A 14,526-nucleotide genomic window follows, 5' to 3' on the forward strand; every position below is an offset into this window, starting at 1 on the left:
AACAGCAAAGGAAGATGAAGATGTTTCACTCCTTTCTTGAAACGGGCCACATCAGGATGAGCCGACAAGGATCCACCATTCACCTGACCTCTGAAACAGGCAAGAGCCGTTACTTGCGCCTTTAAGGAATTGAGGGCCAAGCCTTTATTCAAGCCATCCTGCAGAAATTTCAAAAAGAGAGGGATCTTGACTGAAAAAGGAAGAGTATCTAGATCCCCACACCAGGCCTCAAACGTTCGCCAAACCCGCACATAGACCAAGGAAGTGGAGAACTTTCTAGCTCTTAGCAAGGTGGAAATCACTGCCACTGAGAATTCATGTTTCAGCAATCAAGCCTTTCAAGGGCCAAACCGTAAGACAAAATCGAGTCAGTTCTTCATGAAGAAAAAGGACTCTGCCACAGCAGGTTCCTGTGCGCCGGAAGACGAAGTGACAAGTCCACCAGGAGCCTCCGCAGATCTGCATACCACGGTCTCCTGGGCCAATCTGGAGCAACCAAGAGCATCATCCTTCTGTGGCACTCGATCCTTCGAACCAATCTGCCCAGCATGGGTCATGGAGGAAAAGCATACAGCATCTTGTCTTCTGGCCACTCCTGCACTAGGACATCTATCCCCAATGACTTCAATCTCTCCTGCGGATGAAGAACTGTGGAACTTTCGCATGGTGCAAAGTTGCCAACAGGTCTTGGAATGGGAGATCCCAGCAATCCAGAATCTGCTGAAATGCCTCATCTGACAACGCCCACTCTCCTGGGTCTAGACTCTCCCTGCTGAGAAAGTCTGTTCTTACATTGTCTTTTCCTGTTATGTGCGAGGCTGAGATCATCTGGAGGTGCACTTCTGCCCATTCCATCAGTTGATCTATTTCCTGCAACACTTGTTGGCTCTTGGTACCTCCCTGTCGACTGATGTAACAGACAGGCTCTTCTGTATTCCAGCACCCTTGCACTGTCAGCTCCTGATAGTGGTGGATTTAGGGAAACTCCCCTCTTTAGATGGTGCACCTGCAGCCACCACTGCAGTTGGGAGACCACCTCCATTGGCAGAAGAAGCCAAATTGAATAGTCCTGAGACTGCGGGTTCCACCAAGACAGCAGAGAACACCAAAGAGGACGCATATGCCCCTTCACCCAAGGTACCACTTCCAGAGTCACCATTAAGCCAAGTACTTGCAGGTAGGACCATATGGTTGGGTGCAGAATGTTCATCAATAGAGGGAGCTGTGCCAGCAACTTCTGAATTTGAGCTTCCGGTAGTAAAACCTTGTCCCTGCCCACGGAATTCCAAAGACTGAGCAGGCTGAAGGCTGTTCTTGACCAGGTTCACCACCCAGCCAAGCTCCTGCAACAGGAAAATCACCTTGCGAGTCACCAGGAGGCTCTTTTCCAGTGACTTGGCTTGAATCAGCCAGTCGTCTAAATATAGGTGTACTAGTATCCCATCCTCTCTCAACTCTGCTGCAACTACTACCATTACCTTGGAAAAGGTCCTGGCAGTGGTGGACAGACCAAAGAGCAGTGCCGGAAACTGATAATGGCATTCCAGAACTGCAAACCGCAGAAAGCACTGATGTTCTAGGCAGATGGGAATGTGAAGATACACCTCTGACAGATCCAGAGAGGTCAGAAATTCCCCCGACTGCATGGCCATTATCACCAAATGCAAGGTTTCTATGCAAAAATGTTTCACTCACAGATGACGGTTGACACCTTTGAGATCCAGGATGGGACGAATAGAGCCCTTCTTGGCCACCACGAAATAAATGGAATATCCTAAGTGCCTTTCTCTTTGCACTGCCTGTCATATTCGGGCATCTCAGCTGTCAGTGCTGTTTGGAAGCTCAGGGAAGATTATCTTCCTCTGATTTCACTACGCCTGGTTCTTCCCAGCCAGATGTGGGCCTGGGTAAAGACGTGTCAGGTGGGGTGCCTGAATTTGGAGCTCCTCTAACAGGTTCTTCAGCAAGGGAAAGTGGCTTAGTAAGTACACCTCAGGTACCTCCTGGTATGGATGCTTCTATATTTTCAAGGGTAGAATTTTTCCAGGGATAGTAATCCTTTTTTCAGGCGCAATCCTCAGCCCTGTCCAATGCTCCCAGAGCAGAGTCACAGGTAGGAACCTTGCCTGGACCTACTGTTAAGCGCCGGAATACTCCCAAAACGGCAGCAGGGCTGCCCAACAGAGATTCGGATGGCACTGATGACACCACCAATCCTGACTCTCTTGAGGATAGTGAAATTCCTCCAGAATTAGAACAGGATAGAACTATGCTACGGTTCTTTCATAGAAATGAACTGCCAGTTCTGATTTTCCAACCTTGAAAATGCTCTGGGTTCCTGTAATAGATTCCTTGTCTGAACCAAAGAGAAATCCCATTTTAGTTTCCTTGCCATAAAGCCTCTTGTTTTTCCCCATGATGGAACATAAGAACACAAGAAATTGTCATGCTGGGTCAGACCAAGAGTCCATCAAGCCCAGCATCCTGTTTCCAACAGAGGCCAAACCAGGCCACAAGAACCTGGCAATTATCCAAACACTAAGGCCATTAAAGAATTGATCAAACTTGAGAGGGGTGCCGTAGAGGCTAATTTCAAAGGGGGTCGAATTTTGGAAGCCCTGTATCCTCTGGATCCAGTAATAAGTGAGCAATTACATTTTCCGAAGGTAGATGCACTTGTATGAGCAGTCTCCAAGTGGACTATTGTTCCCTGGAAGGAGGAGCGGCCTTGAAGGATGGTCATGATAGAAAGATTGAGACTATCCTTAAGCAAGCATTTGAAGCAGTGGCAATGACCTTACAGATCGCTTCTTGATGTTCCTTGGTGGCTCACTCTTTTTTGCTTCTCTCCCAGGAGGTCAGTGACTCTGGGGTAAACTCCAGGGCAGTTATGGAACCAGCTGCTACCTTCTTGGCGGATGCGGACTGTGATTTGGTACGAACGTCAGCCAGAGGGGTGGCTTCGATAGTAGTGGCCAGGCATCAGTTATGGCTGAGAAATTGGTCGCCCAATGCGACCTCCAAGGCTAACCTCACCAAATTGCCCTTTAAAGGCTCACCATTGTTTGTGAATGAGTTGGAGAAACTGGCCAGTATGTGGGGCAAATCACTGGTTCCTCGTTTGCTGGAGGATAAGAAGCAGATGCCGTGCTCCTTTAACATGGGACATAAGAACATGCTATACTGGGTCAGTCCAAGAGTCCATCAAGCCCAGCATTCTGTTTCCAACAGTCGCCAATCCAGGCCATAAGTACCTGGCAAGTACCCAAAAAGCTGTCTATTCTATGCTACTGCTGCTAGTGATAGCAGTGGCTGTTTTCTAAGACAATTTAATTAATAGCAGGTAATGGACTTCTCCTCCAAGAACTTATCCAGTCCTTTTTTAAACCCAGCAACACTAACTGCACTAACCACATCCTCAGGCAACAAATTCCAGAGTTTAATTGTGCGTTGAGTGAAAAAGAACTTTCTCCGATTAGTTTTAAATGTGCCACATGCTAACTTCATGGAGTGCCCCCTAGTCTTTCTATTATCCAAAAGAATAAATAACTGATTCACATTAACCCATTCTAGACCTCTCATGATTTTAAACACCTCTATCATATCCCCGCTCAGCTGTCTCTTCTCCAAGCTAAAATGTCCTAACCTTTTTAGTCTTTCCTCATAGGGGAGCTGTTCCATTCCCTTTATCATTTTGGTCGCCCTTCTCTGTACCTTCTCCATCACAACTACGGTATATCTTTTTTGAGATGCAGTGACCAGAATTGTACACAGTATTCAAGGTGCGGTCTCACCATGGAGCGATACAGAGGCATTATATTTTCTGTTTTATTCACCATTCCTGTTAGAAGATCCAAGTGTTTTTGACCCTTTAGAGGACTTAACCTTCGGTAGGTCTCAGTCCTTTCAACCCAGACAACATTGAAGGGGAGAAGGCTTGGGTAGTGCAACCTCCCGAGCCTCCAATGAAGGTTTGCCAACCCACCCCTGGGAACAGGAGATAGGGGGATGCCTCTCTCTCTTTTATCAGAGATGGGTCAAAAATCACATTGGATCAATGGGTCCTGGAAGTGATATGAGAAGGATATGTGATGGAGTTTCAAAGTGTTCTTCGGGATGTGTTCATGGAATCTCCCTGCTACTCCCCGCAGAAGAAGCAAGCAGTGGAAGGTACATTAGCAAGGCTTCTCAGTCTGAGGGCTGTGGTTCCAGTGCCCATGTCTCAAGAAAATACGGTGCTTTTCTTAGGTATAGACACTATTATGGTCGACAATGCACTGAGCAGCGACCAGAGGTATGCATCTAGCTGTTTTTTATGTTTTGTTTTGGGGGTTTTTAAGACATCCAAAAATTCTAGGCGTCCAACCTAGGTATCCAAAAATTAGGAATCTCACACCTAGGCATCCCAATATCTAGGCTTCCTTAGGATAAGCACCACAAATGTAAGCGCACAGCAACACACAACTTGCGCTCACAGGTACGTGTGCGGCCACTAATGGTGCCACTTAACTTGGACACACAGACTTTGTAGTCTGTGTGTCCAAAAACTGGATGCACAACCTAGACGCACAGCTAGACACACACACCAAACCGACAAACTTGTAGAGGGCAGCCTAACAAAAGCGCTCAAAACGCCATTGAAGCCTACCATGTGACGCGCAGCAAAAAGAGCCTAAAGAGACTGCTCAACCTGCCAGGCTGCCCACGTCCCTCGACTTCCCACGGAGCAGAATGAACTTCGGAACAGTGCACCGAACACGGAGACCGGGGGAAGGAGGAAGCCTTACCTGGCTGAGTACAGAGGGGAGAGGACATGTGCTGTCACCGCTGCGCTCAGCTTCCTGCACCTGCTGCTTTTCAGCTGCTTAATCAGCTAAGTCCATGCTGGCTGAAAAGACAGCTACCGAACCAAAGCACTCATCTGAGGGATCATTGAAATCACCTCAGGAATTCTCAACTAGTGGCGGGACCATTTGGTTTCACCACAGGAGAGTAGGGCGAATTTATTTTTCTTATTTCTCCTTTTTCAAAATGAAGCAATCCCCAGTAGGGAGATGCATGTCCACTATCTGCTGGAGACGGAGAATACTGGCAGGCTGATGTCACTGCATGAGTTTATATACTGTGACATCTGCTGGTAGAGGTGCATAACCCACTTGTTCTGGATTCATCTGACTGGTCCCTAAGAAATGAAAACTAAGCTATCTAAGTGAGCCTCCAGGACTGACTTAAAAACCACTGGCCTATGGTATATGAAGGGCTATTCCACAAAGAAACAGCAAATATCCTTATGTTTCTGAAAACAGCTCTCTTCCATTTTCTTAAGCTTCATGTTAAGAAAAAAAAAACAAAAACATGAAGGCATGCAGCATAAGTCAGGAGTGGGAAACATCCAGCCCTCAAGGGCCAAACACTGGTCAGATTTTCAAGATATTCCTTATGAATTTGCTTGTAGTAGATTTGCATAGACACTGCCTCACTTGTATGCAAATCTCTCTCATGCATATTCAACAGGGATATCCTGAAACTTGACTGCTGTGCGGCCCCTGACCCAACATTGGCATAAGTAAAGACTTATGATTTTATTCTTAAAATGTTAGCTTATTCCCAACGTACTGTTTTGGTTGTTCCCAGGATGCACTTTGTCACTTTTTGTTTCACTTATCGTTGGAAGGGGTGACGTCTCTGGTATACTTAGGAAGTTGAAGACTGAATACTTATCACGTTTCACTGTTGGTAAGCCAATGATAGTTGAACTGAGGACAAAAATGAAAGACTGTATGATACCAACTAGGATTTGCAAAGCAAGTACAAGTATTTGTAACATTTTCATGGGAAGAAAGCAGAGTTGCTTACCTGTAACAGGTGTTCTCCGAGAACAGCAGAATGTTAGTCTTCATACATGGGTGACATCACTGAATGGAGCCCGGCACGGAACTGGTCTCAAAGATTCTAGAACTCTCAAACATGCCCTACTGAGCATGTGCAGCTGTAGTCATAACCCTGCCGCTTAGGCAGAATCCCTCAGTCCATGATATAGCTCATACATGGAGAAACGAACTCCCAGGGGAGGCAGGAGGTTTTCAAAAGGTCTGTCCTAAGAGAATACCTGTTCCAGGTAAGCAACTCTGCTTTCTCCTAGGACAAGCAGGATGGTAGTCCTCACACATGGGTTAATCCCTAGCTACAGGCTGTCTGAGCAGGACAAAGTGGGAAACCACACAGTGCTGAAGCACTACCTCCCTCCTTTGCCTGAGAGGCAGCCAACCCACCAGGGGGTCCAGGGTGGAGAAGAGTGGTTCTACAAAGAAAAGCCATAGAAAGACAGACACAAACCATCATGCGCAGCAGAGGGGCCTAAGGCAGAGGAGTGATGCGAGTGCAAGCAGAAGCAAACTCCACATCTCGGAAATCAGTACAAGCAGGGTTCCTGAAAGTAAACCCTAACAGTAGGTATAGAACTTCCTGGATATAGGAAGAATTCAGAGATGCAGACAAGAGAAAGACTGCACAGTTTCCTTTGGTATTAAGACAACAGAAAAACAACTGGGGCCCGAGAGCCCACCAGAAGAAACTGCAGTCCACTGACATCTGAAGGACCAAAAGCGCTCAAAATGCCATTGAAGCCTACCATGTGGCACGCAGCAAAAAGAGCCTAAAGAGGCTGCTCAATCTGCCAGGCTGCCCACGTCCCTCGACCTCCTACCTGGTATGGCTGGTAGGCATAATGGTCAGAGAAACTCCAAGCAACGCTTGGAGAACAAGCAGCAAGCCATGGCAGGGCCAGGGACAGACACCGTGTGCCGAAGCAGCAGACCTAGCTCACCACCAGGGCAGCGCAAGGGTTTTTGGGGATATGGGGCAATCCCTGAAACAGACCTGTAGCCCCAAACTCCCAAGCTGGGAGATGAGATAGGCCTGAAGCTCACCCCAAGAGTACCTGTCAAGAACAGGTTCATTTATCCTGTCATAGAATAGCACAGGGGAGCAGATAGGCCCTTTGGAAAACCTAGAGAAATGATAAAAGCTAAAGGCAGTGATGGCCAGAGTATGGTGAAAAATGTGGTGTATCCTTCCTGGCAGATATACAGAAGATATATCACGAGTGCCTTAGCTTTCCTCCCCTTCTCCTGACAAACCACCGAAAGTCAGAAGGAGTGAAGAACACAAGGAACCAGTCTGGTGGACGGCCGGGGCAAGCCCAAGTCGCCAGGTTGTCTATCAACCCCAAGCGAATAACTCACTGCCAAAACCAGCAGGGAGTTACCCTCCGAGATGGAGTCCTCAACCTGCTAGAAACAGCAGAAACTGAGAGTAAATACCCCGGAGGGGAGAAATCCCGAAAACTCCATGAGGAGTTGGGAAGCCAGGGAGTCGCATGCACAAATCTCGGTAGAACAGGATTTCATTATCGGCCTGGAAACCCGAAGGACATCGGGGCAGGCCCAGGGCGATCTCAGAACAGAGTGCCAAGCATATGGAAAATCGCTGCATAACTCAGGACAGGGTGATCCCAAAAAGGGGAAGAATAGCTTGCACGCTACCAGGTGCAAAGAGCAGGGCCTCTGTTGCGGGGTCACTCGGCCCTCAGCCTGCTCGGCCATGGACATGGTGAAAGGGTGAAAGGCATGCTTGCCCATTTGAAGGACTAAAACTCTCCTCACAGAGGAGGGTCCTGTAGGCAAGAATGAAAGAAAATTGGGTCTTACCTGCTAATTTTTGTTCCTGTACTACCACGGATAAATCCAGACACCTGGGTTTTGCCTTCCTTCCAACAGATGGAGACAAAGTTTCAGAAGCTCCGCCTCATAGCCCAGTGTGCCACCTGTGACTCTTCAGTATTGATCAGTACCCAAGCCCAATAAGATTGATAAACAAACCAAAAATGAATGTTAAACTCTTTCCCTCCCGAATGAGCAGGGGAGTTGGAACAATTGAACAAAAGGAATAACTGGTTGTCTAATTATCTGCAGGACCTATGCCAAACCCCAATGAAGAGAGAGACCAACATCAGAAATCGAGTGGACTCACCAAAAATGCCAACCTCCTATACGGGTGGGCGTCTGGACTGATCCGTGGTTCTACAGGAACGAAAATTAGCAGGTAAGACCCAATTTTCCCTGTACGTACCCAGATCAAGCCAGATACCTGGGATGTACCCAAGCTTCCCCTACTGAGGGTGGGACATGGAGAGTCCCGCTCGAAGCACACTCTCCCCAAAATGACAGACACCCGGAGCCTGGACATCCAACCGATAGTGTCTAGCAAAGGTGTGCAAAGATTTCCAGGTGGCCGCCCTGCAAGTTTCCTGCGGGGAGACCAGCTGGCATTCAGCCCAGGAAGCCATCTGGGAATGTGTAGAATGAGCCCGCAAAATCTTCCGGAACCGGGCGACCACGGCCGATATTAGAAGATGCAACAGCATCCTTGAGCCACCATGCAATGGTGGCCTTCGAAGCTTGGTGCCTCTTCTTCGGGCCATGCCACAGAACAAAAAGATGATCGGACAAGCGAAAACTATTAGGGACCTCCAGATACTGCAAGATAGCCCTCCTGACATCCAGGGATCTCAGATCCCTAGCTTGGGAGGACGTAAGGTCCAGGTCTGTAAAGGCAGGGAGTTCCACAGACTGACTCACATGAAAAGCAGAGACTACCTTGGGCAACAATGACAGAACCATTCTCAAAGACACCCCTGAGTCCGAAATTTGCAGGAACGGTTCCCTGCAGGACAAAGCCTGAAGTTCTGAAACCCTTCAAGCTGAGCAAATGGCCAATAAGACCACCACCTTCAGAGTGAGGTCTTTTAAGGATACTTTCCTGAGATGCTCAAAAGGTGGTTTGCACAGGGCCCTAAGGACTAGGTTCAAGCTCCAGGAAGGACATTCTGTGAACTGGAGGGCGCAAATGCTTAGCTCCTCTGAGGAAATGGTCCACATCTGGATGAGTGGCGAGAGTGGACCAGGGACTGTGGCCCCTCAGACACCCCAGTGCTGCCACCTGGACTCACAAGGAGTTGAACAATAATCCCTTTGTTAGCCCATCCTGCAAGAAGGAGAGAATCGAAGACACCGAAGCCCGGCGAGGGTCAAGACCCTGCGGCGCGCACCAGGACTCAGACCTGCCAGATTCGACTGTACGTCATGGAGATGGAGGGCTTACATGCCCTCAAGAGGGTAGAGATGACAGCCTCCAGATAGCCTTTCTTCCTCAGTTGCCTCCTCTCAAAAGCCAAGCTGCTAGACAAAAGCAATCAGCCTGATCGAAAAATATAGGACCTTGACAAAGGAGATTCGGTAGATTGTTGAACCACAGAGGCATGTCGACTGCCAGATTGATTAGATCCGCAAACTATGGGGCTGGTGGTGACCAGAGGCTGGAGCCCTGCTCTGACAAAAACGTTGCAGACTCCGGTAGCGAGGACGAGTCGGGAAACCCTTGGGAGCTCATGGTTTGTCCTCCGGGAGCTTATTCCCCAGATTCTTAATCAGCTGCTCCAAGTCCTCCCAAAAAAGGAGCTTCCCTTTAAATGGAAGGGCCCCGAGTTGTGCCTTCGACAACATGTCAGCCGCCCAATTATGGAGCCAAAAAAGCCTCCAAGCCGACATCGCTGAGGCCATAGTCCTGGAGGAAGTGTGAAGAAGGTCATACAGGGCGTTGGCGCCGTAAGTCGTAAGCCACAGCTGCCTCCAATCTCTCCGACTGCTGTGCCTCTGGGGGCGAGAGGTCTTGGGCGCTTCGTAACTGTTGCACCCACCGGAGGCTCGCTCGCAGCATATAACTGCTGCAGATGGCCACTCGAATGCCGAGACCTCGAATATTCGCTTGAGCAGGACTTCCAGCTTCTGATCCTGCAGATCTTTCAAAGCTGCTGCTCCAGCGACGGGAATGGTGGTCCGCTTCATGATTGCCGAGACCGAGGCATCAACTTTCGGAACCTTCAGGAGCTCCAATATATCTTCTGGCAAAGGATAGAGCTTATCCATTGCCCTGCCAACCTTGAGGCCTGCCTCCGGGAAGTCCAACTCCCAGATCATAAGCTGCTTCACCAACTCATGTAGGGGAAAAGTCGCAGGCGGACCCTGTAAATCCACCAAAACCGGATCCACGGTCTTCGGGCTTGGATCTGCTACCATGGATGCCAGGACATGCGGGATCAATGGAGCAAGTTCATTCCGCTGGAATAAGCGCATCACCTTAGGGTCATCCCCCTCCAGGGGCACCCCTAGGCCCCCATCATCATCAGTCCCCTGCGGCCCCGCAGGGGGAGGAGAAAGATGAGTCCGTCCCTCAGCTGGGTCTGGCCCCTCCAAGGGATCCACTAGCGACTGAGTCCAGGACCCAGGGGAATGCATCCTGTGGATATGAACAGCCATTGCAGCTTCCGGCTTCTTAGGGAGCCTCTCTTGCGGGCACCGCTGGCCAAAAAAGCTTGATGCATAAGCAGGATGAATTCTGGGGAAAATCCGGAGGCCCCCACAGCAGGTCTGACTACTGGGTCCTGGTCCTCATCAGAAACCTCTCCCGAGACCCCTCGGGCCCTATTGGGACTTGAATCAGCAGGAAAAAGCTCCAGGGGAATTCCCTTCCCCCTTTCGCTGCTTTCTCCGCTGCGCGAAAAGCTCCCAAGATGGCCGCCATTCCCCCACTAAACGGGTCGACCCAACGCAGCCGGCAATGGGCCTGAAGAGGCTTGTGAGCCGGGGACTGCCCTAGGAGCACCGGAGGGTCCTTCTCCTCCGTGGCAGTAGGCGCGACAAATTCCCGCCACAGCGCAGCTCGGGAGTCTCTCCCCACACGCGGAGCATCGGCTGCTGCGGAGCATTGGAGAAGCACAGCAAGGCACGCTAGAAACGCCGAACAACACAGGGGGGGGGGGGGGGAGCGAACCTCGACACAACACTCACCGCCCAAGTGCGATCTCTCGCACGGGCGAGCTTCACCAGCCACGAAACAAAAGTCCTGCAGCGAACAGAGCTTGCGTGCTTCGGCCGCCTGCAATTTTTTTTTTTTTTTTAACTCGCAGTTAGCAGCAGCAGGGAAGGGAAACACAAGAGGAAAATCCCTTCCCTGAGAGTTGGCAGAGGCTGCAAAGAGGGGGGAGGGAACTGGTCCCTTAGCTATCACCCCCGGCGCACCAAGGAGCACACTTTTGGGGTCACCAACCCCTGCTCGTTCCTGCCTACAACCAGGGGAGATAGTTCCACCAGGACCACCGACCCCCTGGGAGACTATTCTTCTCTTTCCATACGTTCTCTCTTCTTCTATCTTTTTTTTTTCTTGGATCAGATACAGAACCACAGGTTTTGCACTACTTCCATCTGCTGGAGACAGAGAAATACTGAAGAGTCACAGGTGGCACATGGGCTATGAGGCGGAGCCTCTTTCTCTGTCTCCATCTGCTGGAAGGGAGGCAAAACCCAGGTGTCTGGACTGATCCGGGTACGTACAGGGAACTGGCAATAGCGGTCTCTAAGAAAAGATGCCCACAGAGTCCAGCAGGTATCAAAGTGACTCCTGAACAGGGGAAACCCTGGAGCATCATTGGGGAGCAATACTGGACAGGCTCCCTCATGAATAGACCTGCTGCGTCTAAGAGTGACCGAGAAAGAGCGCTACTCTTGACTAGTTCTCAGGGCTGGTGCCAGCCAGAGCAGTGCCATTGCCTCGGGAACGGAGAAACCAGGGACTGTGAGAAGAGAGCAAAGCTGAATACCGTGAATACATGGCTTCCACGACCACAATGCTCCACAGAAGAAAGAGAGACTGAGGGACGCTGCCTAGGGGGCAGCGTGATGACTACAGTTGCACATGCTCAGTAGAGCATGTTTGAGAGTTCTAGAATCTTTGAGATCAAAAGTTCCGTGCCGGGCTCCATCCGACGTGTGAGGACTACCATCCTGCTTGTCCTAGGAGAAATATGTATCTGAACCCCTGTCTTCCTGAGCTAGGCTGGCTGTAAAGAGCACGAAGGATCAGATTCAATATCACTTGGACACAGAATGGGAGAAAAACCTATTGGAGAAGAGCTTGAGATGCAGAGATATAGTAGCTGTATTGGTCCTGCAGGCTGAATGTGGTCTCAAAACTCATGCACTAGATCAGAAGCTACATGGACCCTCCTGGCACACCACTCCCTCTACAACGCCAGCACCGCGCTCATTTTCAGACTTCAGGGAATTTCCCGACTCATTTTGCGCACTGCGAGAACAGCAGAGGCGGCTTGTAAGCTTTGAAACTGCACTGCCAGCATTAGAGAGGAAGCAGTGTGCTTGTGCAGACGACATGTTGAGTGGCCACAAGACATAGGATTTTTGATAGCGCGCCCTTCTGAAGACACAAGATTTCATCCCCAGAGGTGGAAGGTCGGCACTCCATCATACTTGAGACATTGCATGTTAGGAAAAACAAAATAACTGAAAGCATCATAATCTACAAAGGATAACAGAGGTAAAAGACAAAGACAGAAAATACTGAGACACAGCTTACCCAGGGTAAGGATCGGGAATATTAAACCGTTTACACAGCAGCTTTTCAGGGTGCCACTCAAACTGATCTCTCGTAAGCTTGCCAAACATTTTCATCTTAACAGCAGCTGCTTTGTCATCCACGTTACCCTGGAAAATTGAAAGTGTCTTATGATTTTGGATGAAGAGAAACTTAGTTCTTTTTGTCCATTGCTCAGTTTTAACATCCCATCATCTCTTAAAGCAGCTGAACCAGCAAAAATAATGTCTTAATACTTTTGCCATTTAAATCATTACAATTCCATTTTTCATTCTAGTTTTCTGAGAAAATATAATTAACTTTTTTTTTTTAAAGAGTTCCTCCGATTTAGCTACTTCCACTACTATGGGTCTCAATAAATGGTTGGCGGGCCTTCATCAGAGTCAGATGGAGCTTCCGCACAGTTGCGTGAAAAGATTGACCACAGAGTGATAACAGAAAAGCAGATCTTCAGAGCCTCATGCAAACATTGCTCTGATACATAAGTCCATTTTCAGTTGCCAGCTGGCTAGCCAAGTTAGCTGCATAAACTTCAGTTGGCCATTTAGTGGTGCAGCCACAACAGTGTATATGTACCCAGCTATTTCAAAGTTAGCCGGATAGAGTTTTCTGGCTAATTTTAGGACCGGCAGTTTATCAGCGTTTATCTGGCTAACTTACCTAGAGAGCCAACGCCACCCCCCAAAATGTCCCCACCCCCAGGTTATCTCTGAGCTGGTCAAAAGAAGCTGAATATGGACCTCAAAGCTATTTACCTGGATAAATTGGCCATTTGAAAATTGCCCTCCTGTAGTGTGGCTGAAAAGTACATGTGGTGTCCACATGGTGCCTGCATTCAGCGGTGTTCTTGGAGGTGTGCGTAGGCTGGTGGGGGAGGGGGGATGCACCACGGCACCTGTACTTTTCAAACTGTCAACAATATTACCCGCTCTCCCTCACAAACAAGTGCAAATCCTTTAGATTTTCAAAAAGAAACAACTCACATGATTTCTCTTTGAAAACTGGCCCTTACGTACGTGTGCTACAAATGGCTGCGTACTTTTCAATGATGCGGGCGGTTTGAAAATTGCTCCATTTAGAGACGGCAGTTTTCAGAAAGATATTTACTCGGGTAAGTTAGCCTGGGTAAATTAAACTGCCCCCCCCCCTCAGTCTGGTTTTTCACAGTACACGTGCTTTTAGCAAGGTTAAAAAAAAAGAGGCGTTCCCAGGGGCATGTTTGGGTGAAAGGAAGGAAACTGTGCACGTGGCACTGTTTCCAACTATACGTGCACCTTTTTTGCCCCCAATTGGCTACCCCCACAGAAACAGCCAGATGCAAATCACATGGGCACTTTGCACACACGTATCTTAAAGGTAGGAAATTTCAAAAGGGAACCTGCCCGAGTACCTTCTCTTTGCAAAGTAGTTACAACATCTGCGGTTACCAAGTACATGCGGACACATGCAACTGCATAGGGCTATTCAAAATTCCTTCCCCCCCCCCCCCCCCTATAAAGCATGACGGCAGGGAAAGACCAATCAACCTATCTGGTTGGCCTACTTATTTCTGGCCATGCTGAAAGGATATACCCCAGCTGCCAGCCGCTGGTAAGATATCACTCTTGTCCATTGGTACTCTGCCACCTGAATGATCCCTCCAAGGAGTGACAAGGTGTGTGCAAATTTCTTTTCGCATGAGAAACAATTTTTGAGTCCCCGTCCAGTCCATGAACCCCCTCTCACACCGCCGGGCTGCTGCCCAGCCTCTCCCTCTACCCCCCTCAGGGGCTGTGAAGGGAACTCTCGGTCTTCTTGGTCATCCGAATCTGAAGAAGAATCGGGATCAGCCACCGGGGTTCTTAAGGGTTTAGGCTGCTGGTGGGTCGAGGAGCCCACGTCCTGAGGGGGCCGAGCCTGCTTCGGAGGCCGGGGCTGGGAGTCCAGGAGGAGAGGCCCTTTCTTACTTGCCTTGCGAGCCTTAAAGGCTTTATGCATGAGCAAAATAAAATCAGAGGAAAATGACGACTCCGATGAGGT

The 14,526-nt window shown here is 49.2% G+C and overlaps 1 protein-coding gene across 1 annotated transcript in view; it reads right to left on the minus strand.

The window, feature by feature from the left end:
* The window catches only part of GPATCH1 (G-patch domain containing 1), a 111,405-nt gene that overhangs the window by 38,349 nt on the left and 58,530 nt on the right, over positions 1-14,526 (minus strand). Inside the window, exons 13-14 of the mRNA XM_029608394.1 lie at positions 12,490-12,617; positions 5,617-5,756 (exon numbers count right to left, since the gene is read on the minus strand). Coding sequence (XP_029464254.1) covers positions 5,617-5,756; positions 12,490-12,617 — 268 coding nt within the window. The remainder of the gene's footprint in view (positions 1-5,616; positions 5,757-12,489; positions 12,618-14,526) is intronic.

This window comes from Rhinatrema bivittatum, chromosome 7, assembly GCF_901001135.1.
Source record: "Rhinatrema bivittatum chromosome 7, aRhiBiv1.1, whole genome shotgun sequence".
Lineage (NCBI taxonomy): Eukaryota > Metazoa > Chordata > Amphibia > Gymnophiona > Rhinatrematidae > Rhinatrema > Rhinatrema bivittatum.